The sequence below is a fragment of the Cebidichthys violaceus genome, unplaced genomic scaffold (assembly GCF_023349555.1).
Source record: "Cebidichthys violaceus isolate CVI_PGR_0920_01 unplaced genomic scaffold, fCebVio1.0.p SCAF_58, whole genome shotgun sequence".
NCBI lineage: Eukaryota > Metazoa > Chordata > Actinopteri > Perciformes > Stichaeidae > Cebidichthys > Cebidichthys violaceus.
Window position 1 is genome coordinate 618,726 of NW_027176794.1, and position 26,299 is coordinate 645,024.

At 40.5% G+C, this 26,299-nt stretch overlaps 2 protein-coding genes across 3 annotated transcripts; both read left to right on the top strand.

The window, feature by feature from the left end:
• The first annotated feature begins 3,133 nt into the window (after positions 1-3,133).
• Positions 3,134-4,845, top strand: si:ch211-161h7.8 (thiosulfate:glutathione sulfurtransferase). Its single transcript, XM_068732302.1, has 4 exons — positions 3,134-3,309; positions 3,855-3,971; positions 4,059-4,221; positions 4,559-4,845. The coding sequence occupies exons 1-4, from the start codon at positions 3,174-3,176 to the stop codon at positions 4,611-4,613; spliced, it is 471 nt and encodes a 156-aa protein (XP_068588403.1). The 5' UTR covers positions 3,134-3,173; the 3' UTR covers positions 4,614-4,845.
• A 4,653-nt stretch (positions 4,846-9,498) lies between these two features.
• drd3 (dopamine receptor D3) lies at positions 9,499-25,176 on the top strand. 2 transcript variants are annotated; one of them, XM_068732292.1, is made up of 7 exons: positions 9,499-9,793; positions 14,078-14,190; positions 16,797-16,933; positions 18,900-19,093; positions 20,968-21,033; positions 22,439-22,811; positions 24,027-25,176. In XM_068732292.1, the coding sequence occupies exons 1-7, from the start codon at positions 9,506-9,508 to the stop codon at positions 24,221-24,223; spliced, it is 1,368 nt and encodes a 455-aa protein (XP_068588393.1). In that variant the 5' UTR covers positions 9,499-9,505; the 3' UTR covers positions 24,224-25,176. The 2 variants fall into 2 exon arrangements, with proteins under 2 accessions (XP_068588393.1, XP_068588394.1); XM_068732293.1 differs by having other exon boundaries at positions 22,442-22,811.
• Positions 25,177-26,299: the final 1,123 nt, after the last annotated feature.

Sequence of the window (26,299 nt, forward strand, 5' to 3'; positions counted from 1 at the left end):
AAGTATTGCAATATGTATTATTTATAGTATTACAGACTGGGTGTCTGTTGTGGCCCAGTATACTGCTGTATGCTTTCATGCTGTATTACAGTTTTTCTCCATTCACACACAAAACAGAACTAAGCACACAACTCTGAAAACTTGAGCCTTATGTATCAACAAAAACACTCAAGAAGTACTATTATTATTATTCAGTGTGCTTTGTAGCACAAGGCAGTAAAACTGCCTGTGCCAAAGCACACTGTATATAATCCATCGGGCTTAATCTTTAATAATCTTTACTGTTTATCCAGAAAGTTTGGCACGCTTCTCCTCACACAGTGTCACAGCTCTGCCCCTTCTCTCCTGTCACTCTTTCTCTCACTCACCTAGTCAGCTCATTCAGTGCACCTGTTAGTCACACCCTCCTCATCAGCCCAATCACTCTCACCTGCTCTCTCTGTTGCACCTACTATTTAGACCCCAGGAAAATATTCTGTGATTTTTCCAAACAATTTGCTCCCATTCCCACAATTTTTTACTCTTTGTACACCATTTTTGGCCAAAAAGCTTGGAAATGTTGTGCTGGTCGCAGCCAAGTGTCTATGGAATCCAACGGACTTACACATTTGGCTCAAAGAGCCGCAGAGCGACATGAACTCCAACCAACTGCTCCATTAGACTCCATGTTAAATCAATTCAATAATTTCTCAAAGGCAGACGATACCAGTTTTGTACATTGTGCTGGAGCTCACATTTTTAACACCACAAACATAAAAACCACACCAGAGCGTTCGTGTTCACCCAGAGCTCTACGCAGGGACGTGCGGTCAGGGTGTGATGATGAAAAGTAAAAAATAAATAAATACTAATATTTCTCTACTGATCTGTGCTGAAAGACTTTATGCAAATGATTCTGTGCCAACGCACTTGTGTGTTATCCAGACTTTATGCAAGTTCTCTTTCTGTCTGTCTGTCTGTCTGTCATTGGTTTAACTTTTTCAAGAGTATGAATCTAAAATGCAGAAAAGACAGAAGCGTTATCTCAATCGAACCTCAACAATACTACCGGTAACATTGTTGTGTGTGTGTGTGTATATATATATATATATATATATATATATATATATATATATATATATAGCGACATCTTCAGGCAGAAGAAGCCACACTGTCAAAATTTCTTGTGAAATTTTCTAGTTTCATTATAATGTCTGATAGTATTGGATTATAAGTATTGATTCATTAAAGGTGGGGATAAATGACACAAGTATACTGCTTGTGAATTCCCCCCAGGGATCAATACAGTCTTATCTAAACTTGTAATAATCCATCATAAGGTATTGATTATATTTTGTATTGTTAATCAGAATTTGCAATGTAAAAAGTAACAAAAAAAATGCAAATACCCCAAAGTTGTACTGCTTATTTGCATAACTTCACTAATGATTCTTTGGCGGAATGGCAGCAAGTAACGTGGCAGTTCATTCCAGAAGTATACAGGATTCACGTTGTGTATTGTTCAGAAATTTCTCAAACAGAGAGGAAGAAGGCCATAGTGGAGAAGAAGGCCACTGAAGAGAAGAAGCAACAGCCCCCCTTCGCACTCTTTGTTTCATCAGCAAGCAGGGCAGGAGTCAGCAGGTCCAGGTCAAAATCAAAAGTATTTAATATTGTTGACAGAAGCCAAAACAATCACAAACCAAATTACACTACCGATAGTCAAATATTTCAAGAAATATGAGACCCCGTTCATACCACAGGACAGATTGATGTATCTGCCCCATGGTACGAAGGAAGTCTGATTCTCTCAGGGGACAAACAGCTCCTTTGCCCCCCCAGAGTTACATTCCTCAACCTATCGATCAGCTCCACGATTGGCTGAAGTCCAATGAGCTTCTCCTTGGATCCTCACCCATTGTCCTGGGCAGACACCTCTGTGAACTACCCTCTTCCCCCGCAGATTTACACCTCCTGGCATTCCTCAAACCCCCATCACAGACTCAATATACATTCAATGACCACACTCCTTGGTTTAACACTACCTAAGTAAACACACTGTGACACATAATATCCAGCTCTAGGAATGCTTTAAAACTTAAAATTCCTCACAGTTGGTAGCATTTTGAGTTGGGAAATATCTCTGATCTTTTTTTTTTTTAATCAAGCTTTCCATTCTTTTACAGGAATTGATTAAATCTTCCGTCAACTGCATAAAATCACACAATCCACGTCAGCCTCAATCACACAGGTAAATAAATAAAGGGAGGCTGACACAAAAACAAGTAAATGTAAAACCTGACGAGGAGATCTGCTGTACAAAAGGGACAGACATCTGACTCCTAATTGTCATCTATCAGGATTAGTTGTCCACCTGTGTAAAATAGAATAAAATGGGCTTCAAGTTTTATTTTTAACCACCTGACCCAGTTTTATATCATTCTCTCTAGGCTTTAGTGCTGAATCAATTCCTGCTGACGCGACTAAAGAATCCCAAAACAATGGATTCTCTGGATTCAGAATATCAACCAGTTTTGACCCAATTTGAACATGCTAACACGCTAAACTAAGATGGTGTGTACACTATACCTAAATGTAATTATTGAGTATGGAAAGCTGTTAGTATGGACTATTGGTCTTATTAGTCATTCTTTTTTAAACTTTTCTGCTACTTACTTTTTACAATTCTTTCGTTTTTGCTTCATTCAGGAAAGTTGTGTGTCTGTGTGCATCCAATCTCAAAGTATAATGGAAGTGTGTTTGTTGTGCAGGCTGGAATCTCTTATAGAGAGTCTTTCACAAGCAAACAAAAGCAAAGATCTGAGAAATGCAGATGGGAGAGCTGTTTCCACTGACCAACTGGGAGGACTGGGAAGACAGTTTGGGAAGAAACTGAAGCGCTGTGTGTAAAGTATTCAAAAACATTTAAGTGTGTATCAGTGGAAAACATGATATTACATTTGTTGAATTTGTTGGAAAATGCTTATAACATATCCTAATTCCTAAGAGCAATATAAATAATAGAGACTAGAGAACTAGAAAAATGTTCCTGTCAATCTACGGCTCCACACTCCAGATCAGTAGGTGGCGGTAACGCGCCTCTAAGATAGTTTGCCAACCGCCAATAAACCTCAAAAAAGAAGAAGAAGATGCTTTCACTTCGCAGCAGTCTGTACGTCGCGCTGGTCCTCGTCATGTGGTCTTATGTTCTGTCTCGAGGTTTCTGCCAGACTGTGGCGGAAGTCAGAGGCAGGTCTTACCCGACCTTTGGCTCAGTTTTACGGGCTTTTACAACCTCAAGTCCCAGATGCGGCGAAACTTCTGAAAGCGGTAAAATTCATTTCCTGGTACAGTTTGGCTGTGTGCAGCAGGGGTCACCTTAATATCCCTGCACTGTCCCAGTTGGCCTACGTGCTTGTTTCTCTTAATCTCCTGAGTTGGATATCAAAATATTACTACCATAGTGGTGAAATTTAAACTGCTATTTGAGTGCTTTAGCTGCACACAACGTAATGCAGCTTGTTAGTGGCGTTTTGAGAGGCTGACCGCTACACCACTAGCATTGTCCCATTGAATGGACTGCAGTGTGTATCACGTGATTGTGTGAGACAGAGAGTTTGGTTGACTGGCATTTTTGTTTCAAATGGACAACAATGGTGTGTCAGTAGAGAACATGACTAGTTCATGCTCACAGCATTGACCAGAGAGCAGCACAGCTAAGTTAACACAAGTCAGGCTACTGTTAAAACAATGGATGGTAAGTTTAGAGGTTTTTACAGGCCTCAGTTAAAAGGAGTCAATCGGTAAAAGGTGGATTTAAACGTCATACTGAAGTGTAATCTTTTATTTTGCCCCCCCCCCCCCCTCTGCTTCAGTGGTGACATACTCACAGCTGAAGACCATGCTGTCCAACCGAGACATTCAGCTGTTTGATGTGAGAAATCCTGATGAACACCTGGCTGGACGCATTCCAGACGCCGTTAACATCCCACGTAAGTGTTAGTGCTGTACAAAATTGGGGGGGGGGCGGGTTTCTGTGTGTTCATACTCTCATATTGTTTGCATGTTTTGAATATCAGTGGGGAACCTGGAGGAGTCTCTGAAGCTGTCCCCTGAACACTTTCGGCAGATATTTGAAGTGAAGGCTCCTGGGAAAGACGACAACAACATCGTGTTTCATTGCAAAAGTGGCACCAGGAGCTCCAAAGCGCTGGATATCGCCCGTCGGCTGGGATTTTGCAGGTAAATAACAGCAGATGCGCCTGTATACACACGTGAACCATGCGGTAGTCCAAGTACTACATGACCCATTAAAGGTCAAAGGTGACAGTTATTACCTGAAGAGCAAATAAATACAAGTGACTCCCCTGTTAAAGTCTCAGATGGACCGTGCTGTAGTGGAGCTACTGTATGCAGCACTACTGTATAAATGGCAACTTTGATGTATTATTTAATTATTAATCCGTGACTAGACTACAATGTCCTGAGGCACTGCTTTGGTTTCTTGAACGCTGATGAATTTTAGTAGAAAACTACAGTGATGAGACTAAGTTCTTCTCTTTTATGCTTCTTTTCTTAGGGCGAGACATTACAAAGGAGGGTACAGTGAGTGGGCGGAGCAAGAAGGAAAATGAGCCTGGGCCGAGCTCTGTGCTTCAGTTCCTAAATACAGCTAACAAATCAAACTACCGAGTATGAACGAGAGATGCCAGTTACTCTTGAAGTTACGTATTTTATTCTTTTTAACTGTTACTTTACAGGTAAATACCACTTTTAAGATTCAACTTCTTTGCCTTGTTACATTTTTTAGCTGCTTATTCAACACTTGTGCTTGATGTTGATTAAATCATTTACAAATTTCAACAAGTCTTTGTATATATTTTGTTTATATTTGTTGACCTGCAGTTTGCTCCAAGTCTGCACTACACACTTTTTTTGCAGTAATTGTCATTTGTTTTTGTAGTGCGCATCTTAAAAATAAGGGCTGCACAGATCTGAGTTGTTCAGTGTTGATGTGTGGGCTTTGTGTATCAGCTCATAGAAGTACTGATCTTATGCCAGCATTAATTCATATGCTGTATGCTTCACTGTGTGGAAGAGACTGGGATCATTCTTATCGGGCTTCTTTAAACATTGCTTACCTATCTTTATAACAAAAAGTAACAAATAAATACATAGATATGTATTAGCAAAATAATCAATCAAAAACCAGCAAGTTGGTAAAAAATAAATAAATTCAGAATTAGCAGGAATTACAAGTTTAATTGTGAACGTGTTCACAAAATTGTTAACCTTTTTTAAATGCATTAACAAATTGGTCAAAACTGAAACATAAATTAGAATTCCAGTATAAAACAATACAACTGCATGAAATGAGAACATGTAAACAGTTATTGCAAGTGACAAATGGTCTCAACATTTTTTTTTTTTTTTTATATATACATGCAGATTGTTTTGACTTTACTTTATTTTGTCACTTTTCCAGAGTGAACATAACCATACATACAGACTGAAAACCTGCTTTGAGTATTCTACTGTAGTTTGAATGTGGGATAAACGCACTTCCATCTCTTGACCAGTAGATGGCAGCAACATTTCAACCAACTCAGAAAATGTTTGCTTCCATTATTCCCACCGCTGTCCTTAATGATTATTGTAGCTATGCCCTCTCGAGCCTGACCTTCACAAAGGTATTGGTCCAGACAGATATGGATCCTGTGAGTGACAGCTCTGTGAGCAGCTGTCAGGGGCCCCTTTAGCACAAGGTCCATTTTAGATCCCTAATTCAGAGGGAAAGCAGATCCCACTTCACCTTCACCCTCCATCCTTTCCTCTGTCATCCAGGCTATTTGCAACACATCAACAGTTGTGTGTGTGTGTGTGCGTGTGTGTGTGTGTGTGTGTGTGTGTGTGTGTGTGTGTGTGTGTGTGTGTGTGTGTGTGTGTGTGTGTGTGGGTGTGTAAATTGATTTTCTCTGCAACCATGAAAAAGGAGTTTGAACGTGGCTCCATTCAAGAACACTTTATACTTTATACTGCCATTCATGTGGGAGAGACTGAGATTGATTTTCTTAATGTTGCATGATGTGCATAAATAGAATGCAAAGAAAATATGGATTTAGTGGACATGTTTTCGTAGGAGTGGATAAACCGCCGCCCACTCATCAACAGTCAAAATTCAGCATGTGTTATGGATGTCACACACCATCAATTTGTGTCTACTTTCAGACGTATGGATTCGTGTGTGTGTGTGTGTGTGTGTGTGTGTGTGTGTGTGTTAGGATTCTCTTCAGCTCTGCAGTGCACAGGAGATATTTACCAGCGTGCTGCTGTAGAAGAAGGATGGCTCCAATTTCCAAAGACATTTGGACTCTTTCACATTAGTTAAAACACAGACTGACTCTAGGTTGGTGGTGAAAAATGATCAGTTAGGGCTGTTTGTCAGCTGCCGGCGGTTTCATCAGATCAGGTCATCAACCTCCTGCTGCTCACTGCTTTTTAAAAACTGCCCTTTATAGGAGGCTTTATAATGACAAATAGAAATATATGGAAACGTGAGCTGTGCGGCTTTTATTTGCCTCCCAGTTAACAGATTAATGTATTGATGAAAAATGTATGTATTAAAATACAAACACAGTGCCACAGAAAAGTCTATTGAATTTTCTCTGGGTTTTCCAACGAAATTGGATCCATTGCGAGGTGGAACTGGTTCATAGACCTTCTGTTGATACACTTCACGTTGGTTTGGTTTAGTTCTCATTTGCTTGCAGTGCCCTCCTGCAGGGCTTACTCTTATCTTAAAATGCCATGTAGCAAAAAAGTAAAATAAAGCACATTAGCTGGGATTGTGAGATATAATTCACAAGCTGTGGGTGCTTTTTTTTAATCTTCACCACGGGTGTTTCTGTTTTGTTTTTTTCCTCTCCTCCTTATGGGGGGTTGGAGAATGACCCATATGATGCCAGAGCAACAATAGTGTGTCCGTTTATATATTTCTTTTTCATGCATAGCCTGACCCAAATTTCTCTCTGGTTATATGAGGCCAACATTAGGCTATTTTTGTGCGAATGTCACTTCCAGCCAAGCACGACCCAGACGGGTTCAGGGTCATTTCGAGGAGTAAAGCCACGCGACAGGACTGAAGCACAATTCAAGCTTATATGTGATTATTTTTTAATACCTTTTATTTAAACTAAACATCGAAGAGCACACAGTTTATTCTGACATTTAAACATTTCTGAGGGGTTTTAATAATTGGTCACCTTCATTTGCCACTGCATGACTGCACGCGCAAAGGGAGACACCTGACGTCTCCAATACGTAGACGCTCATACTCCCGTGTGGCTGCAAAATCAATGCAATCCCAACGCGTTTTTGCCGCCAGTCACACAGCCACAGAGCGTCGGCGGAAATGTAGTAAGCGAGTGCTTCTTCTGTGAGCTCCCCACATTCACGTTCTCCTGTGCGCAATGGCACCGCGCGCTCCTCCTGCTCACCCCCTGCTCGCGTCGCAGTGCTGCTGGGCGCGATGACCGGATAACTTTTAAACCTGCACGAATGACGCTTTTCCTCGATGGCATCTGATGAATTCTTCACTGGGAAACAGTGACAGGTATGTAAGTCTGTTTACTTATTCTGTCTTGTTAAAAACACAATTTTTAAGTTGTTTTGTTTCTGCTCCACTGTTAGTGCCTTTTACATTTAATTCGTATCTGCTGCATTTGTTTGCTAATTGTTTCATTTTGCGTGCGCTCTGATAGGTGATCATATTGGGAAATCGTTTTTGCGCAATTATTCATATGTTGCTGGAGTGTATTTGACCCCAATCTTTCTCGAGGCGGGATGAGAAGCCCGATAAGATGCTCTATCACTTCATTTAATTGAATGTTTCGATTAAGGTTTGACTTAGCTTCCATGGCAGCTTTATTACATTTGGAAGAACAGATTGTCTTTGGCTTGCATAACCTCCAGCTAATTGATCCGAAATGAATGTGCTATTAATATTGCTCTAATGTAACGAAGTTTTCTTTAGGTCTTCCTGTGCATGCAGTTAATAACACCCCCCTGATTCCATTACACGCTTCCTAATGGCTCCAGAGCAGACAACACTGTATATGTGAGCATGTGCATTTCAGGGTTCAATGATGGCCACATCACTCACTCACACACACACACACACACACACACACACACACACACACACACACACACACAAGTAGAAGGTCAGAGTTCTGCACATTGACATTGATTAATATGAGAGACAAAACAGTGAAGAGGGAAATCAGTTTCAATTATTACTTGAGCTACAATATATATAACCAACCCATCCACAGGAGCACTATGCAGCCTTCTTTCATATAACCACCCATAATAATAATCATACCCATCTATATGTCAATAGATGGATGGTTTTTTGAGTTGCATTCCTCGTGAAAATGTCACGCCTGATTTCGTGATAAACTCACTCCTATTAGGAGAGTTCAAGGTGATTTGTATCGGTGGCTATTATTTTTGTGTGCTTCTAGATTCTCTTGTGGACAATCATACGATACTGGAGCCATTGAAGCACTGAGTGAAATTATAGGCTGGGACAAATCTTTAAAAGCCTCATGGGTTTGAGCCAGGTCTAAAAATGATCTTAGTTTCTCTGTGTCTTTCTCCCTATTTCTGTCACAGAAAGAGAGAGAGAGGAGGGGGGGGGCTGGATAAGATGGATCAGTTTGTTGAACATGTAGACACAGGTGACGGCACTACCACAGCACTGTTATCTGGATTCAGCCTAGATGGGGAGGATTGGGGATAGATGAGAGGAAGGATGGAGTGTGAGGAGCAGAGCCCGGGACCAGAGCCAAGCAAACCTCTCAGGGTGGCAGCATGGACTTATTACCCCTCCCTGATGAGCTAACCTCACTGACAGTGCTCAAAGGCACACTGCCAGCCCCTTATTAAAGTTACCAGCTCGGCTTTGGACTCGCTGTATTAAAAGCCGTGTACAGGAAGGAAGGGGATAAAGGCTGACTGGAATCATCATAAATGCATTGTCGATTGAAGTTCGCTGTTGAGAGCATGAATTTCTGCTGAGTCTCAATGGAGTTGATTGTCTGAGCCATGAAGTTGAGGAGGCATCAATATGTGCCTCCATTTTTCATTCAGGGAAAATTACTGCAGGGATGCTTTTCAACGTTTTTATTTATCAGTTCATCTGACTGTTACTAGGAGCCAAGAGATGTTTCCCAGCAGGCCTCTGACCTAAAATGATGCAGCCCCCATCATGTGATGCCTAATATGCTACGCTTTAATCCAATGAGATGTGAGAACTGTTGTGTGTGTGTGTGTGTGTGTGTGTGTGTGTGTGTGTGTGTGTGTGTGTGTGTGTGTGTGTGTGTGTGTGTGTGTGTGTGTGTGTGTGTGTGTGTGACTCCAAAACACAGAAAGTTATGCGACGAATGGGTAAACACCAAACTCTGCTCTTTTCCTTTGGTAGGTCTGTCAAACATCTCACCCCCCATGTCACCGGGACGTCTTCATGGCGATGTTTATCAGCGCAGAGCGGACCTGGAACGAATCAGACCGCCTGGGATGGGACTCGGAGAGGAACGAGAGCTCGGAGGCATCGGGGGAGGATGAGCGTAACTATTACGCCATGCTGTACTCGCTGCTCATCCTGGCCATCGTGTTTGGAAACGTGCTGGTGTGTCTGGCTGTGCTGAGGGAGCGCTCCCTCCAGACGACCACCAACTACCTGGTGGTCAGCCTGGCCGTGGCCGACCTGCTGGTGGCCTCGCTGGTCATGCCCTGGGCTGTGTACCTGGAGGTGAGGAGGTCGTGGTGTCTGTTGTTCCCAACCCTTTTTCGTCCAACCTACGTCACATATCCTTTCAGGTCATTTCAGTTTATTTCAAAATGGATGTTAAATAACACCTCAACAGTGGATATTAAACCTTTAACAATCTATCCTTCACTTTCATCTACCGGTTTCCACAGTTTATCCATTAATTTCTGCTGATTATAAACTATATTACTTTTAGACTTCTACCCTTACTTGCTAACCTTTCAAACAATCTCTGTGGCAGAACATTATTACGTTTATCTCAGGTTTAAAGGAGGTGAGTAATGTGCAGTCAGCTTATCATATCTGGTAGATTACTGGACATTATGACAAAACGTTTACTAAATTACCAATTTCTAATCCTAATTGGATGTTTAGTTTCTTCCCTCAACAAAAATATGTAGAATTCTTTATTTTTTTTTAATTAGTTGAGTTACCCCACAATCTTTCCACTCACCCCACTGGCAATTGCAGAAGTACTGCTGGTAAATCCCTGAGCTAGAGCTCTGAAGGGAAAGAAGGGTAAGAAAGTTGAGAGGAAATAAAGAGGATGTGGAAGAGATTGAAATACAGATGCTTGGCGGTGAGTGTCATGCTGACTCTGGAGAGGATAAAGAGGAGGAAGTACAAAGGAGAAAAAAATCGACTTTTGCCACAACAAAAAGTGAGAGAAAGGATCATTTGGAGTTTATTACCTATAGTGACATGTGTGGGCGATAGGAAGACAGTAATGATGATAAAAGGTGGTTTGGATTGTGCTTCACCATCCATGTTGATTACACATAATTGCTGGGACATTTGGAATATTAAGAAATTATAACTTCATCTGCTTTTGGTAGTTGACTGTGCTTCAAATTACATAGAAGCAAATGCAAACCTGTGAATTTCACTCTTTTAACTTTTTTTTTATTGGGTTCATAAGGATATTACGACATTTGTGTCAAACACAATTGCCTTTTTAGAATGTGCCATTAGTAACAAACACATGTATTATTTATAAAGGAGAAGGCAAGGACCCTGCTAGGCCCGCAACAGTAACGCACACACATACCAGCAAGGAAACAAACAAACAGGAAAGCAAAACAAAACAATATGAGGATATATATATGAATATATGAATATATACATATATTCATATAGTTTTGCTTTGCTTTGAAGAGTGGAGGTACAACATTAATGTGCTGTTGAACATCCTCACGAGTAAGTGTTCTTAAATAGATATATATAATTTATAATACATTTATATATGAATATATAAATAATAAATGGATAAGGAAAACCTCTTATTGCCACAACTTACCCCTCAACGATTAATTTATTAGGTTGGAATATCCCAAAACTTTCTATTCTTAATGTGTCGGTAAAAGGGGCCCCATACTTTGACAAATGCACTGGAACTTCAACCTGTGAATTTCATTTTCATCAAATTGATATTTATGTTTGCTGTTTATTTATTTGCCCTTCACAGATGACTTACTAGTGTCACATAGTTTATCTGCTAATTGTTAATTTTCTCAGCCTCCATCTTTGTGGTGCTGTTCAGTAACTCCATGAACTGTACATGACTCTCAGACGTCAGTAATACTTCGAACACTGAAAATGCTCTGTGTGTCCTGTTTGTGTACAGTGAGCACACAGACGTGTGTGTGTGTGCATGCGTGTGTATTTGTGTGTGTTAAGCTTGGGAGTATCGAGTGTCTGGCTCAACATGAGGTCTAAAAATCATCTGCTTAAAGTTTGCTCACTGTCAGCAGAAAGCACTATTTCTCACAGCGTGCAGAAGATTCAACAGCAGGTCAACCATAAAAAAAAAATTAAATATATTAACACACTCAGTGAGCAGAAGCTGACAAATTAAACATGATTATGTCCTGTGAAAGGTAATCTTAGGTCGCCAGGAGCCTTGCCTGGATTCAGTCATGAGTTGAACTTCCACGCAGGCAGTCATGCTGTTAGAGCATGTGCTACATTTTTCATTTCAGATTCAAAGGGAAGACAATCCCTTAAGGAATGAGTCATTAAAAGATAGTATAACAGAAAGGTACAATATTCATTAATTTAGCAGGAATGTAAAGGTCAGTGATATCTTGGATACGACTGGGAGAAAAAAACATATTAGTCCAGAGTTATAGGCAAAGACTTTCAACTCACTGCGAGCGCCATCACCCTGCGAGGTCCAATCACAAGGATGAAGGATTAGCCTGTTGTGACCAGAGGGTTGCTGGTTTGCTTCTGCAGGTGTGTCTTGGCAGGAAAAATTACTGAGTAGCTCCCTCCCCACCCGTCAGCAGGTACCAGTCATGTGCCCTTGAGCAAGCCATCTTATCCCTGGATGGCACAGTTGATGTATGACTTGTACTTGAAGGAAGTGGTTGTATTGGCAGCGATGACTGAGCGCTCACTTTTCACAATTCATCTTAAAGGATGCCGCTCGGGCTCAGCGGATGTACAGCCTGACTACGGAAGCAGCTCCATTTGTAGAGCGGAGTTTACCCCCTTCTCTCAGGGCAAGATTTTATCAGTGGGGCTTTATTAAATGGAGTACAGGGAGATCTGAAAGAAAACACAAGATTGAGTGATACAAAGGCGCTCCTGCATACCCTGCTGATGTTTTCTTCGGTCAACATTTTGTTCCTCCAACTTTTGTCAAGAAAAGTATCTAAAAAAAGGCTTCATGATCTGCACCTGTATCAACATAATTTCAAAAGAGTAGTTTATTGTAACTTACTATTTTTACTTGAAACACAACAGATCCCTCTGACAGATACACCATCTCCTGTCCCAGCGTCTTAATAATTCTTAAGACATTTAGCAGACTTGACTGCTGTGAAAGTCTAGATCACATACAGTATGTTCAAACACAGTCGATACGAGGTGTCTGCGAGCCCCACCGAGTCACTATCATTTTCCTACTCGCACACACTGTTCTATATGTGCCCACATGTGTACGTCAGTCTTTTTGTGTGAGGGGGTGACTGAATACAAATAAGTACTGTGTGCATGCTATGTATAGATTGTGTGTATTGGTCTTATTTCTATAGCATAACATTCTAGTTTTCTAAGATCTTTCTGTCTCACCAGTGCCTACAATTTATTGAATTTTTGCAGCTGTAAGCAGCTCCTTTATTTCCTTTGTGCAATGCATTGTGGGTGTGCATCACTATGCTTTCATTGAGTATACATGTTTTTGTCACTTCTCCCAAAAAACAATGGTTCCTACACTTCCCATCATGCCATTCAAGTGCATATTTGATGACTCCCTGCCTGCTAAACATCCACATATTTTAAACTCAATGTCCCCAGCTTGTGGAGGACATTATGCAACTGTTTTCACAGACTGAGTGGTACTAACCATGTCAAGTAAACAGATTTGTATCTGTAAAACTGGTGCAGTGCTCCTTTTTAAAAATGGAATGAATGGCCATAAATGGGTTTGTGGTTAGGTTTATTTAGAGATTTGTGTTAACGTTGAGCATGTTAAGTTTGGCAATGAACGATAGCAGTGACTGTTTCTACGCTAGTATGTTCGTTTCTGTGTATGTGTGACAACTGTGGTCTCCGTGAGAGAAAAGCTGCTGTGTATTTACATCTTCTTGCATGCGTGTGTGTGTGTGTGTGTGTGTGTGTGTGTGTTCTTGTGCATATCCCCATGTGTGCCTGCCGCCTCTCTTTGTAGGTAGGCGTATATTCCAATCTTGGGCTCAGCATTCAGTCGTTGGAGCTTGGATCCCATTTATCTTTGTCAAACAGTTATTACCAGGCATCATGGAGCCAAAGTGAAAGCCTGTCAGTCTGAGCATTACTCTGCTGGGGGGGGAGGAGGTGGTGGTGGTGGTTTGGGGTCTTACCGGTTCAGAAGTGGGGTCAATGTCCTTTGGAAATCAAAAATGTCCCCTAGTATCCTTGAACGTTATCCATCATGGAACATAATCACAGAACATTGACAAATTTGCCCCATGCATCTTGTGTTACCTAAGAACAAGTGGCATAAACACAACTAATGCATAAATTAGCCTAATTAATATCCACATTAGCATAAACGCTTAAGTTGAATATATCAAGGTGAAGACGGTGGTATATATATATATTTTATTTTTTTTTAAATCCTTTTAACCTAATCAAAACTATCTTCATGTGTACATTTTCCCCTCTTCCTTGCCCTTCTGTCACATGTGCAGGTGTGTGCGCTCAGTAGGTGCGTCACACTTCACGGTGAAGAATGGAAAGAGAAACATGTGCGTTGATAATCTGCCTGTCTGTCCTGTGCAGGTGGTCGGCGGCGCCTGGCTTTTCAGCCGGCTCTACTGTAACGTCTTTGTCACGCTAGACGTGATGATGTGCACCGCCAGTATCCTCAACCTGTGTGCTATCAGCATTGACAGGTGAGTGCAGTGTGTGCGTGTTTTACCTTCTTGCTGCAGGTATAGTGTGTGACTACAGATATTTGCTGTGACACTTCTAGTATATATGTCATATTTACATATTTCAAGGTCTTGTTCTCTTCTTAACCTCACCTGACAGATACTTATAAACTTCCCTGGAGAGAGAATATATTTCCCATCTTGCTCATATCCCCTTGATAAACGTGTGTCGGTGTGTATTTGTGCAGTGTGCGTGACAGAATAAGAGACAGAAATGAGGCAATTATGTTTTTTTACTTGATGTTCTAGGTTCAGACTCTGGTCTATTTACGTCTAATGTCTGTGCATTTGTTTGCATTAACGGAGGAGGGACTGTGCCATGCATCCTTTAGAACCTTTACAGTAAAAATACATCTTGTATTTTAAATTATTTATTTGCTTAGTTTTCCTCTTGTGGCACAGTTAATATTTAATCGCTCTCTACGGTCTTTGAACTTGCAACCTGAAGGCATCAAGAGTTCAACTAGGCTACATCGAATAAATTAAGAACTACATGAGGACTGTAGCATTCTCCAGGATGTATTCTTACATTTCATCAGCAACACTTTCTGATGGCTGCTTTCATAAGATACTAGTGTCGTCATGTACAAAGCTGCTTTACCATTACCAACCAGGCAAAGCGACAGCTCCCAGGTCACCATGCCTCTGTTAGATTTTGGTCATTTGATTAACTGTAAATTTGTAAAGAACTTTGCTCCTCTTGCGTACAACAACGAATTAGTTTGACCTGCATTATCATGATCTAATTATGTGCCTCTGTCTTGTAGTGTCAAAATGTAGTTAAATAATTGCAGTTTATATTGTATCACACGGTGCTTATATAAGAACGGTTTATCCAACGACAATGTGAAAACTTGTAGTGGTAAACCTAAAGAGGAGTATCACACATCAGTCTGCAGCTTCCCTTGGCTTTACGGAGCTTTAAAGTGATTGTTAGCTCATTTAAACGTCACTGTTTCTTTTCACTCTCATCGTTCTCATTAGTGTTGTTTTCCGCAGCAGCTGTTTTCAGTGAAATAGCTCTAAAATCTTACTGTGAAGTACCCGCTCAGCACCAACTGGCAAAGAGACACATTTAGAGTCTAGCTGGTGAACAAGCAGAACATTTGGCAGCTAAAGATACTTTATTTCCCTCAGGATTTGGTAGAGACCAAAAAAGAGCTAAAAGAGAGAAAATATTGGACTTTCATTCATCAGAAACACAACTCCATGATGATGATTGTTGTTCAGTGACTGCTGGATGTGTAAACAGGCAGCTGTTTGCTTACAAGTTAACCGTACCGACTTACTGTAAAAAGTGATGGTAAGTCAGCGTTACAACTTGTTTCTGCTGCTTTCAGTTGGCCAAAGGTTTAGATGACCACACAATAGTTTATACACACACACACACACACACACACACACACACAAAACTCTGCAGCCAGGACTAAGTCTTAATGGAAACGTAGAGGCAAGGCGGCATGCATAAAGCAGATGGTTAATCAGACCATGGTCATGTACAATACATTTTTTAAATTGCACATGGTTACATGCCTGCTGTTACATGTGTTTGTGTGAAAAATGCATAACGCGTTTCTGAGGGATGAAGTTCTTTGGAGCCCTGTGGCTCTCTGTGATTGATTATAAGACGAGTTAACAACGCCGCTACAGCATCACACACTTTGTGAGGTGCTGAATTAAAGCGAGGCACCAGGGGCATAATGTGTCATTGACAGTGTTCAACACACCTGCATTACCTTTGCAGCTGCATTGTTTATTCATGAGTTTATGGCAATTGTTTTTGTGATAGTTGGGAAGATTTGTCGCTTAAATACACCACAAATGAAGTTGTTGCTTCAAACTTCAAGGTGAAGTGTTTTTGCAAGTACATACAACGTAGGTCATGCTTTGAGTGGCGTCTCAGAACAGAGAAGCCTTGTTTTCATCTTCAACTAAGAGTGTAACTTAAAGCAGCACTTGATCAATAAATCATGTACATTATTTTTTACCTACTGCACTTTTCGATCTCCGCTCTTATTCAACCAGACAGCAGCATGGCACGAGGGAAGAATATTTTTAGTGAACGTCTGTGCTCCGGGTTTAGCCCTGCATTTTGCCCAGAGAAGTACCACTGTAATTAGTCTGATGAGGATAAACAATCGTGGCAGTTATCTGGCTCTAAACAACATAACATCACATCCATTTTGGGTCGGGGTCCAGCGTAATTGCTGCCTCTTCCGAGCCTAGTTTTCCTGTGCTCATTATATACTCTTGGCGTACAGTGTGCTGATTAACTCTTAAATCAAAGCTCCACTTGGTTTATTGCTGAATACCCAAATTGGTTTGAAATAGAAATGCCTGTTTTGCTTCTCCATTGTTGGTCTTTATATTACCCGCTTTCTCTCAGCAGTGCATTTCTTGGCATGGCTAAAGTCTTTTCAAGGGCACTCTTTTTTTCTCACTCTAATTATTCCCTTTTACTGTACTATATCAGCAATTTTCTCTTCATTGAAATTGAACTATTCTCTGTACGCACACATTTTCAAAGCTGGACTGACAATAATATGTGTGTGTGTGTGTGTGTGCAGGTACACAGCAGTGGTGATGCCCCTCTTTTACAGCACCACCCATCGCTCCAGGAAGAGAGTTTTTATGATGATTGCCACCGTGTGGGTCCTGGCCTTCACGGTCTCCTGTCCACTGCTGTTTGGTTTCAACACCACAGGTCAGATCAACAACATTATGACTACATTGTGCTTTAGATGCATCGTAGCTAACAATCAATTTTATGCAGGATGCACAAATAGAATTCAAGGCACTGTGTTGATATGAAAATCAGGGTCAAAATTCAGTCTACTTGCTTTTTAGGGTCAACGGTGGAACATGAAATGCCATACAAAATAGGATTCTGAGGTGCACTCCCTCAATTTAGCATGTCAGAGTCAATTTACTGCTCATGGGCTGCAATACTCAGCCTGTGAAAATGTTGTAGAATGTTTTCTGTGACTATGTTTTGAGCTTTGAGGAAAAAAAAAACACTGATGATGAGACTTGAGACTTTTATGTGTTGCAACCTGGAGCATTTTGAGTTTCAAAAACGTGGCCGTTCATGATATATCGTGCAGGCCGTAATCAGGATGAGCTAGGGGGAGAGTTGTAATTCAAAGTCACAGTTATTCTGAACATCGTACTACTTAACAGAACAAACCTGTGGCAAAATGGCTACAAAGTTACCTTACATCTAAAAAAAAAAACCATTTATAAACCATTTGTTTCTGTTGTTGATGTAAATAAAGCATTTATACTATATTAACTATTTAAATGCATTGACAACAAGGTTACCAGTGAAGTTAATCGTCTTTGAATAATGCAATAACAGGGATTTGTTTTTCCGGCAATGCTTTAAAGCCGCTGGAAATTTGGTTTGAAGTAGTAAAAAAAGAGGGAGGGAGGGGGAGATTTCCTAAACTTTATCAGGCTGCAATACTATATTTTTGGAGGGTCCTTGATATTAACACAATGCACCTTTCCAGTGTTAAGGTATATGATTTATATGTGACAAAGTAATGTATTTTGGTATCTTAATTTTTCCCAAATGTGACATTGTCGTTTTAGTTATTTAGCATGCTGCAAGCATTAGTTATTGGACGTATCGGTGGAGGGAGAAATAATGATAGTCAAGTCTCCCCTTTCAAATATTGTAATGGATTCTGGTTGAATGAGGTTACTGTATGAGGAGAAATGGTGACAGAAAAGTGTGTCTGACAATTCCGACAGATTTTTTTGGGGGGATTAATCATGTTCTACATAAATAAACAATAAGCTACTTGCAGTGCCAAAGAAGTTGTGTCTTCTGCATTTGTGTGACGAAGAATGGATCACCAAATAATAACAGGGACAGAGAAATGCAAGAGACATTTTAAATTAGATTGCCAGCAGCAGCGATACATGATTGCACACACACAATCAAGAGCATTAGTCAGACACAATGTAAAGCTACTAACAGAGATACGTGCTCTTGGTTTAGTCCACTTACAATCGATGCAATATAATGGCTGCTAATTGCAGGAATCCAACTTTTTTGTCAGTATGCAGCCACGCATCAGCATTGAAAGGAGGGACTAGTGGGTTCACATGAGGTCTAGGGTCCTTCCCTGCCCTTCAAAAGAAAAGCATTGAAAAAGAACAGCTTAGCTAGACAAAAACTGCCTCACAAAATAATCTGAATCTAGAAACTGAAGGCGGTTTGGAATGTGGCTACAAATAGATTTGATCTGTCTGTGTTCGTTTTCATCTCTCTGTGTATTGAGGTATATGGTATTGATCCAGGGAGAAATCACTTCAGTTTGTTCATGCCACTGACATGTATTTCACAGCTGTGCCCAGAGTCTTTTTTTAATTTCCATTTACAGCACTATTAGCTCACTTGATAGATATTTAACTCTAGATCTATACCCTATTATTATTTCAATTAGGCTCTTGTTCTGAATTAGTGGCGCAATTATTGTCAAATCAATCATACTTCCACTTCACAGTCATCGCTTTATAATTTAGTATGTATGCAGAATATGAAAAGGGATGAAGGTTATTTTCACGACAGAGAACATCATCACCAGGGCCAGAGGTTGGCTATAAATCACGCCTGTGAGTTTTAGGCTGTTTTGCATAATGATATTATTTTTTTGACTCAGATGACCCCACGGTGTGCTCCATCTCCAACCCCAACTTTGTGATCTACTCCTCTGTGGTGTCCTTCTACCTGCCGTTTATTGTCACTCTGCTGGTCTACATCCGCATCTACATCTTCCTTAGGATGAGGCGAAAGAGGATCATCTTCGGCCAGGCCAGCGGAAAGGTGCAGCCAGGCTCCGCTCCGCCGTCTGTGGTGAGACCATTGTCTTAATTCCTTTGTGTTTTCACGTTTACTGAATTCTGGTACTCCAGCTGCAGACGTAATGGTTTATTGTCATTTATTTACGACTTACTAACAATTTAAACTACAGACTAGATATTTATTATTGTTCGTTACTGTTTGTTTGTGATTATTTGTGTTTACTAACACTAATGACTGCAGACTTGTCTTTATGACTCATTAACATTTATATTTATAAATGTATAAATCTGTTGGCTTATTAGAAGCTCTTGACCTTTTTATTATTTACTAATTAGTGACTTGACTGTTGATGACTCAAGAACCAGTGAGATTTTTCACATCCTGTCAACTGAAAAGTTGCTTATAACTGATCTAAAAAGCATTAGTAAACTATTTATTAACCATTAATTCAAGCATTATTACAACTTATAAATTCTTTATAAAGGCTGTCTTATTAAAAAGTGGTACTTGAATTATTATACAGAGAAATGTACTATTATTCACATTATATAACCTTTTAGATCTGATTGTGCAAAGTCAACAATGCATGGTGTTAATGCTCAGAATATTACTGCTATTTGTTTAAGCTCCTAATAAGCTGATTCTTTGTAGATGCACGATTTTTTTCCCAACCAAAGCCTTATATTTCTCATGTAGATACAGTCTCTCTCCCTCGTTCACATTCACTTTCTTTATACTCATAATGACTTGCAAATTACAATTCACCTTTATCTTGGAGCTTTTCTGTCTGGCCTCATAGAAATACTTCCCCCAAAGCGTCATTAGAGTCAAAGAAAATGCTTCAAAGTTCAAAACACTCAGTAAAATTACCAAAGTAATTTGAAGGTTAAAATGTTGAGAGTTAATGTAAATGTAGGCTGAGTGCCATTGGTCAAAGATGAAATGTATTGATCAAATGTATAGTTAGGTTTATGAGCAGCTGTCACCATACAACTGAAGTTGTTCTTAATTAAATTGGCTTGTCAAGTTAAAAATTGTCAGTTTGATTAGGAAGAGGAATGTTCACTGTGCTGGCCTCTGTCTTTGAGGTCAGTTACACAACACTATATCAGTTATTGAGGAAAAATGAAGGAAGGAAAAAATAAATACAAACAACTTTAGTTAAGCCAAGAGGAACAAATGGATAGGTTAATAGATTGACAGATTATGAAGGATCTCTCTGCTCAGTGATTTATGTTCATTTTGAGAAGCATATTTGACTTTTGCTCTCAACCAGCTGTCGGGTCTTTGATCACAACCATCACTCTAGTACTTGTCCAAGTTACATCATACAAATGATGGCTTTTTTCTCTTAATCTCATGTTCTCTGCATCTTTATCTCCTTATTATATCCTGTAACATGACCAGCATTTGCATATCCAGGAGATTTCTGTGTAACGTGGTTCCACTCCATTTTTCCCTTCATTGCACACTAATTCACAGTCAAGTCCTCTGTCGTAACAGCAGTTTACAGATAATTGGTTGAGCCTCAGTTTGGGATCTCATCCATGGGTAAGATCCAAGCCCTGGAGGAGATCGGAGTGAGAGAGTTATAATGGAAGTGTGTTTTGAAATAACATAATAGGACTCTGGCTCAGTCAACTGAGGGATATTGATATGAAGGAGTGACTTATCTTTGTTTCTGCTGTGAGCTTTAATTGAGTCATGCGGCGTTTGGAAGCGACAAAAAATAACAGACTTGAATCCTAATTTATGGCTGTGTCTGACCAAGATCCTCTGAGATGCAAATAGATGAATCAGTAACTTTCCAAGTGAATGGCAAAATCCTTCTGTACCTGTAGATTGATGGGGTAGAGGTGTTTGGATAAGATAAGGGGGTTTAAGTATTTCTCTGAAAAATATGCTCTTTCCCTCTCATCCCCTAGGAGACCTGTCTGCAAGAAGAGACTCCCAAGGCAAAGCAAGACTTGTCACCTATAAGGATTAAAGTGGTAGGTGCTATTTTAAACTAGAGATTCAACACAAACATGAGATTCTTGAATTGATTTTTTTTTTCAGTGCTCTAGTTTTGCAGAATGCAGCGCAGCCTAACGCCTGACTATCTCTCTTATTGACTGTGTAGGCGTATTGCCACATGGTGGCACGCAAGGTGGTTCTGTTTTTAGCTTTTCACGTGAGTCTGTCCGCGTGCATGTTCATGCACACATGAGTTTTGCGTTCTGCTGTGTGGCCGTAAAATGTGATTCTAAAGCGTGGCTTGTTGGCTTTCGTCACCTGGTCATTTGTCAGCTGAGCAAAATCTGTGGGTGATGCACTGCAGCACCTGCATATCTCACAGACTTCTTGAAGGCGGCAAGAATACTGTAATTTTCCTCTGAGGAAAATGTGTTATGAAATGAGGAAGAGAAGACTGAAATTTATGTTTCGGGAAATACAAATTATACAATACTTAAAACTTTAATATCGCTTCTTATCACTCCAAGGAGAAAAGGCTCATTGGAGCTATAGTTGCTGAATTTGCTGAGTTTTAGAAAGTGGAAATAATTGCTGGTACAAGATTATAACATTTAAATACTGTTTTTACAGGAAATATTGCCCTGATGTGCATTTGTGATTTAAAAACTCAGAGTGGAGGTGCCACTTTGTTGATTCACTGGAGTAGCACTCAGCTTCTAATATTTTCCACATAAGGTCGTCAAAGGCAGGACAAGATGAACGTAATAACTTCAATGTGTAGGAGAATAAACAGTAATGAACTGTGATTACTTAAAATTCAAATGTTAAAGCTGCATTTTTTTTTTTTGCTAACTTAAGACATCAGAACAAGCTGAATACACAACATTGGTGCATCACACCTTATTAAGTTGTTAGCAAACAGTCATATGTACACATTGACCAGAGACATTTAGGCTTTGTGTTTCTTGACACCTGTCAAAAGTCCAATATTCAGTCCTTATAGCCATGTTTTGGTCTTCACCAACTCTCGAGGAATGTATGTTCACCAGATAGCCGCTAACTTTGTGTGACGTCTGTTGCTTGGCAGGTAGCATACAGTACTGTAGGATTATCAGAGCTTTATTTTCTGAAATGTGCTGCCTGTTGTTGAGAGTGAACCAAAACATTAAAGTTACAGGCCAGAAAACTAAAAGAATGCGCTGAGGGACGTTAAAACCTCTGTAGAGCGAAGGGGATCTGTAGAGTTGGGTGATAATTCTGAAGCTGGTTCGTCTCTAGAACCAGCACCTTCTATATTACACTTGATGTATTATTCATAGTCTGTTTCATAAAAACAATTAGTGCAGCTTTAATGACTTAACATACAACTATTACGACGATTATGTGAATAAATGTGTGATTGTTTGGCATCTCTTCATCGTGTATCATTTGTCCCGTCAGCAGAGTGTAGAGCCTTCATGTCCCTCCAAGCCCAACCTTTTGTCAGGATGTCTGTGGCGCAAACGGCCAAAGACGGGACCGGTGGAGAACTCTATGCTGCCCCCAGTGGACACGCAGAACTGCTGCAGCATAAGCCACGCCTCCTGCGGTCGCACCGAGCTGGATCTGGAGCAGCAGCGAGAGGAAGAGGAGGCAGAGGAGAACAACCAGAATGAGCGGCCTTCTGTCAGGATGAACTGCGAGGTGAAGGATCTGTCTAACGGACGAACACACACGTCACTGCAGTCGATGGCTCATTCCATCAATAATACACGATTCAGGAGCATGCACGCACGGGAGAAAAAAGCTACACAGATGCTGGCCATTGTGCTTGGTGAGTGGAAATTGTCTTAACTGGGATAAGCTGAATGAAAATGTGAATGTCATGGAAGCACTTAACGCAGGCAATTTTCGATTAGTTGCTTATTCCGCTTGAACTCCTTTTAACATTTCCGTGATGGACTTTTCTGCCTAATGTTCCCCTGTTCTGTCTCTCACCTGGTGGTGATGGCACCAACGCATTTTCTTACTTTGTGCATCGGCTGCATATTTTGCAGAGCCACAAAAAATCAAGCTCAAATGTCAGAAATGTCTGGCTGGTTCCGCGATCACAGTGTGTGTCCACACATGCTGTAGCTCCTGACACAGCTTCCACACGCTCCAATTATCAGCCAGGTTGCTGCAAGCCTGGTCAAGTTAGCTCCGACTTGGCATAGATCTTGCTGACAAAAATGCAATCAGAGGTGTCTTATTACATTACACTGGTGTCAGTGAAAACTGTGGCACAAATGCAGAAAATTATTTCCTGTCCCGCCCACTCACCACCTGCTTTTCAGCCAACTGACCAACAATGTTGTGACCCCAATTATAGCGCTTGAATTTATGTTTCAAGTGTGCTGCAGCATTCGTAGTTGTTTATACATAATACATTCCCTGTTGGCTGCTGCTCGGCACACTGAGTGACTTTAACACTTACCTATATTTGCCACATAAAGTAGAGGTTAATTGGGAACTTAATGTGTTACTATTGACACCTTGCTGAGCTTGTCAAGCTCTTCATTCCAGCATGAATTTGCTTACTTACTACTCGAAAATCACTGTAATTTTTGAAGCTATGGCTCTTTCATTTTCTATGAAGCTGTGACAACTGTAGAGGCCAACCACAGAACTTGTTGGCGGAAAATGTTATCAGCTGTGGTGTCACCCAAGTAATACTAACGCCATGAGTTGGTTGAAAAAGATGACTTCCATCAGATGTGTTTAATAGTTGCATATTGGTTGCATATCGCTAATATATTCAGATATAGGAGCAGTGTATGTATTACATGTAATCCTACGTAGTAATTAATATAGTTAGCCAATGACTACATTTATTGTTATACATTATTAGCTCATTCTGAAATAAGGCTTGGTGAGGCTACTACTGTTGGTGGCAATGCTAACATCTGCAGCTTACCAGCAGATATACATACTGTTTCTTACAATTTTGCTCTTGTGTTTTTGGTTTTGCCCTCTCTCTCTCCACCTCTCTGCTCTCTGGCTGCTCCAGGGGTGTTTCTCATCTGCTGGCTGCCTTTCTTTGTGACTCACATTCTGAACACCCACTGCGGGACATGCTACGTGCCTCCTGGGCTTTACAGTGCTTTCACCTGGCTGGGTTATGTCAACAGTGCCCTCAACCCTATTATCTACACCACCTTCAACATTGAGTTCAGACGGGCCTTCATCAAGATCCTCAGTTGCTGAGGAAGACAACGCGTCAGGACAATTAAAATGGAAATTAGGCTTTGCACTTGTGCTACAACTCCAGCATGGTGCATATGGTAAACAGTCATCACAGATTTATGCTGGTCATGGTCCAGATAAGCAAACCTTTCCCAGGATTCACACAGTAGCAGCATGACAAACTACACGCTGTGGTATGCAATAAATACAAAAAAAGAGGCTATTACTTCAAACAGGATTTTTTTTCTCAACAGGGCTGGGACTCAATTTGAACAGTATTACTCCTCAAATAAGACCTACATTTTTACATGCATACAGTCTTGTTGATATAGCACAAGTTGTTCTACTTTATTGTGACATATTTTGTACAGTATGTGTGCTGCTCTTTGGCACAGGACTTTCCAATCGATGTAAGCTTGGAAGCTCTTTGGACCCAAAATGAAGCTTTGAGGCTGATTAATTGATCGTAGAGCTGTGGGCCATTTTGTTCTGAGGCCCGCTGCACTGTGTGGATTAACTGATGATTGTCACCTCCCCCTTTCACCCCTTATTCACCATCATCACCATCAGTTACTCTCCAGTGCATGCACACATAAAATGTCAAAGGTGTTCACTTGAATTGTGCTGGAAGGATTGTTTTGGTCCCTCCCAAGACTCAATCATTTTGAAGATTGTCATATATATTGATGTGGAAGCATTGTGCTCAATGTGGATTCATTAGAATTAAAAATGTGAGATTTTGGTGTAATGCACAGTGAAAACAGTTTCAGTGTTTTCTTAAAGGGACAGTCTGTTTATTGGCAAAACTCCCTTAATTGTAGAGTTTTGTGCTGGCTGTACTGATGCGCTGATGAAAGCAGGAGCTTTGTGATCTTAATAAATCGAGCAGGATTGTAAATCGTGATGTGGGCAGGACTGTCATGGACAGAGCATTCACTGCAGCGTGCTGTAAATAAAAGAACTGATTAAATGTTTCCAGGCTATTTATACACATTAGGTATAATACAGCTTGTGTATGCATTTGGATGTCTTAATGTTGCTGATGATGGGAGACACCCTCAGATGTTGGTGAGTAAATGTGTATGTGTGCTTTCTGGGAGGAACACAAGAGAAACCCAGCTGAGTGAACAGGATTTTGGGGGATTTAGAGACAGAAAAAAGTAGCAACAGTGACACAGTAGGAGAATGAAAAATACAATACAAGATTGAGGATGATGGGAGAGCGGAGTGGGAAGGAGTAAAGCCCAAAAGAAAAGAAATTAAATGAAAGAACAAGAATCAACAGGGAAAAAAAGGTTGATGGATTAAGGATAGCTGCAGAAGAAGGAATGGGGGGGGGGGGGGGGCAGCAGCAGCAGCAGCAGCAGCAGCAGCCTTTTTCAGCCTTTATCTCAAGCTCTCTTATCTCTCTAAGAGTCATATACACCTGCTCCCCCAACACTTCGTGCCACTATGTCGACTCGGCCTCGTTCCACTGAAACTACTTATGGTGATGAAGCACCAGGTGTGTGTGCATCACTCTATTTATGGATGTATGCTGCGATGTGTGAGGAACCTACAGTTTCTGATAATCATAATGCCAATAACCCAGTGTTACTATATACTTCTCTAAAACATCCTTGCAACCAGAATCAATATTTAAAACTTATTTGTATTAAATATATAAGTCTCTAATCTGTAAAAAACTTAATGGTGTAATCAGGACATAAACAAACTGAGGTTCAGATTCATGGTGTTTGCTCTTCTGTTCTGTAAATTAATTTGAGTGTGAATTAATTCAATTAAGTATGCCTTTTAGGGTATAAACATTTCACAGCTGTGCACATGTGCCTCTAGATTACATGCAGTCATTCAGAGACAATAATAAAAACCTCTTACTGTAAATGAACTGCAAATGAGCCCAAAGGCTGGGAGTCGCTCTATAGGTCCCCAGAAGCTGAAATTTCTTTTTTGTATATTATCTTCTTAAAATCCACTACCCATACCGGGAGATGCACCTGACATACTCTACTATGAATTTTCTTATTTCTTTTATCAACATGCTATGCTAGGACCTTTTATGACTTTTTTTAACATGCTATACTATGACTTTTTTCG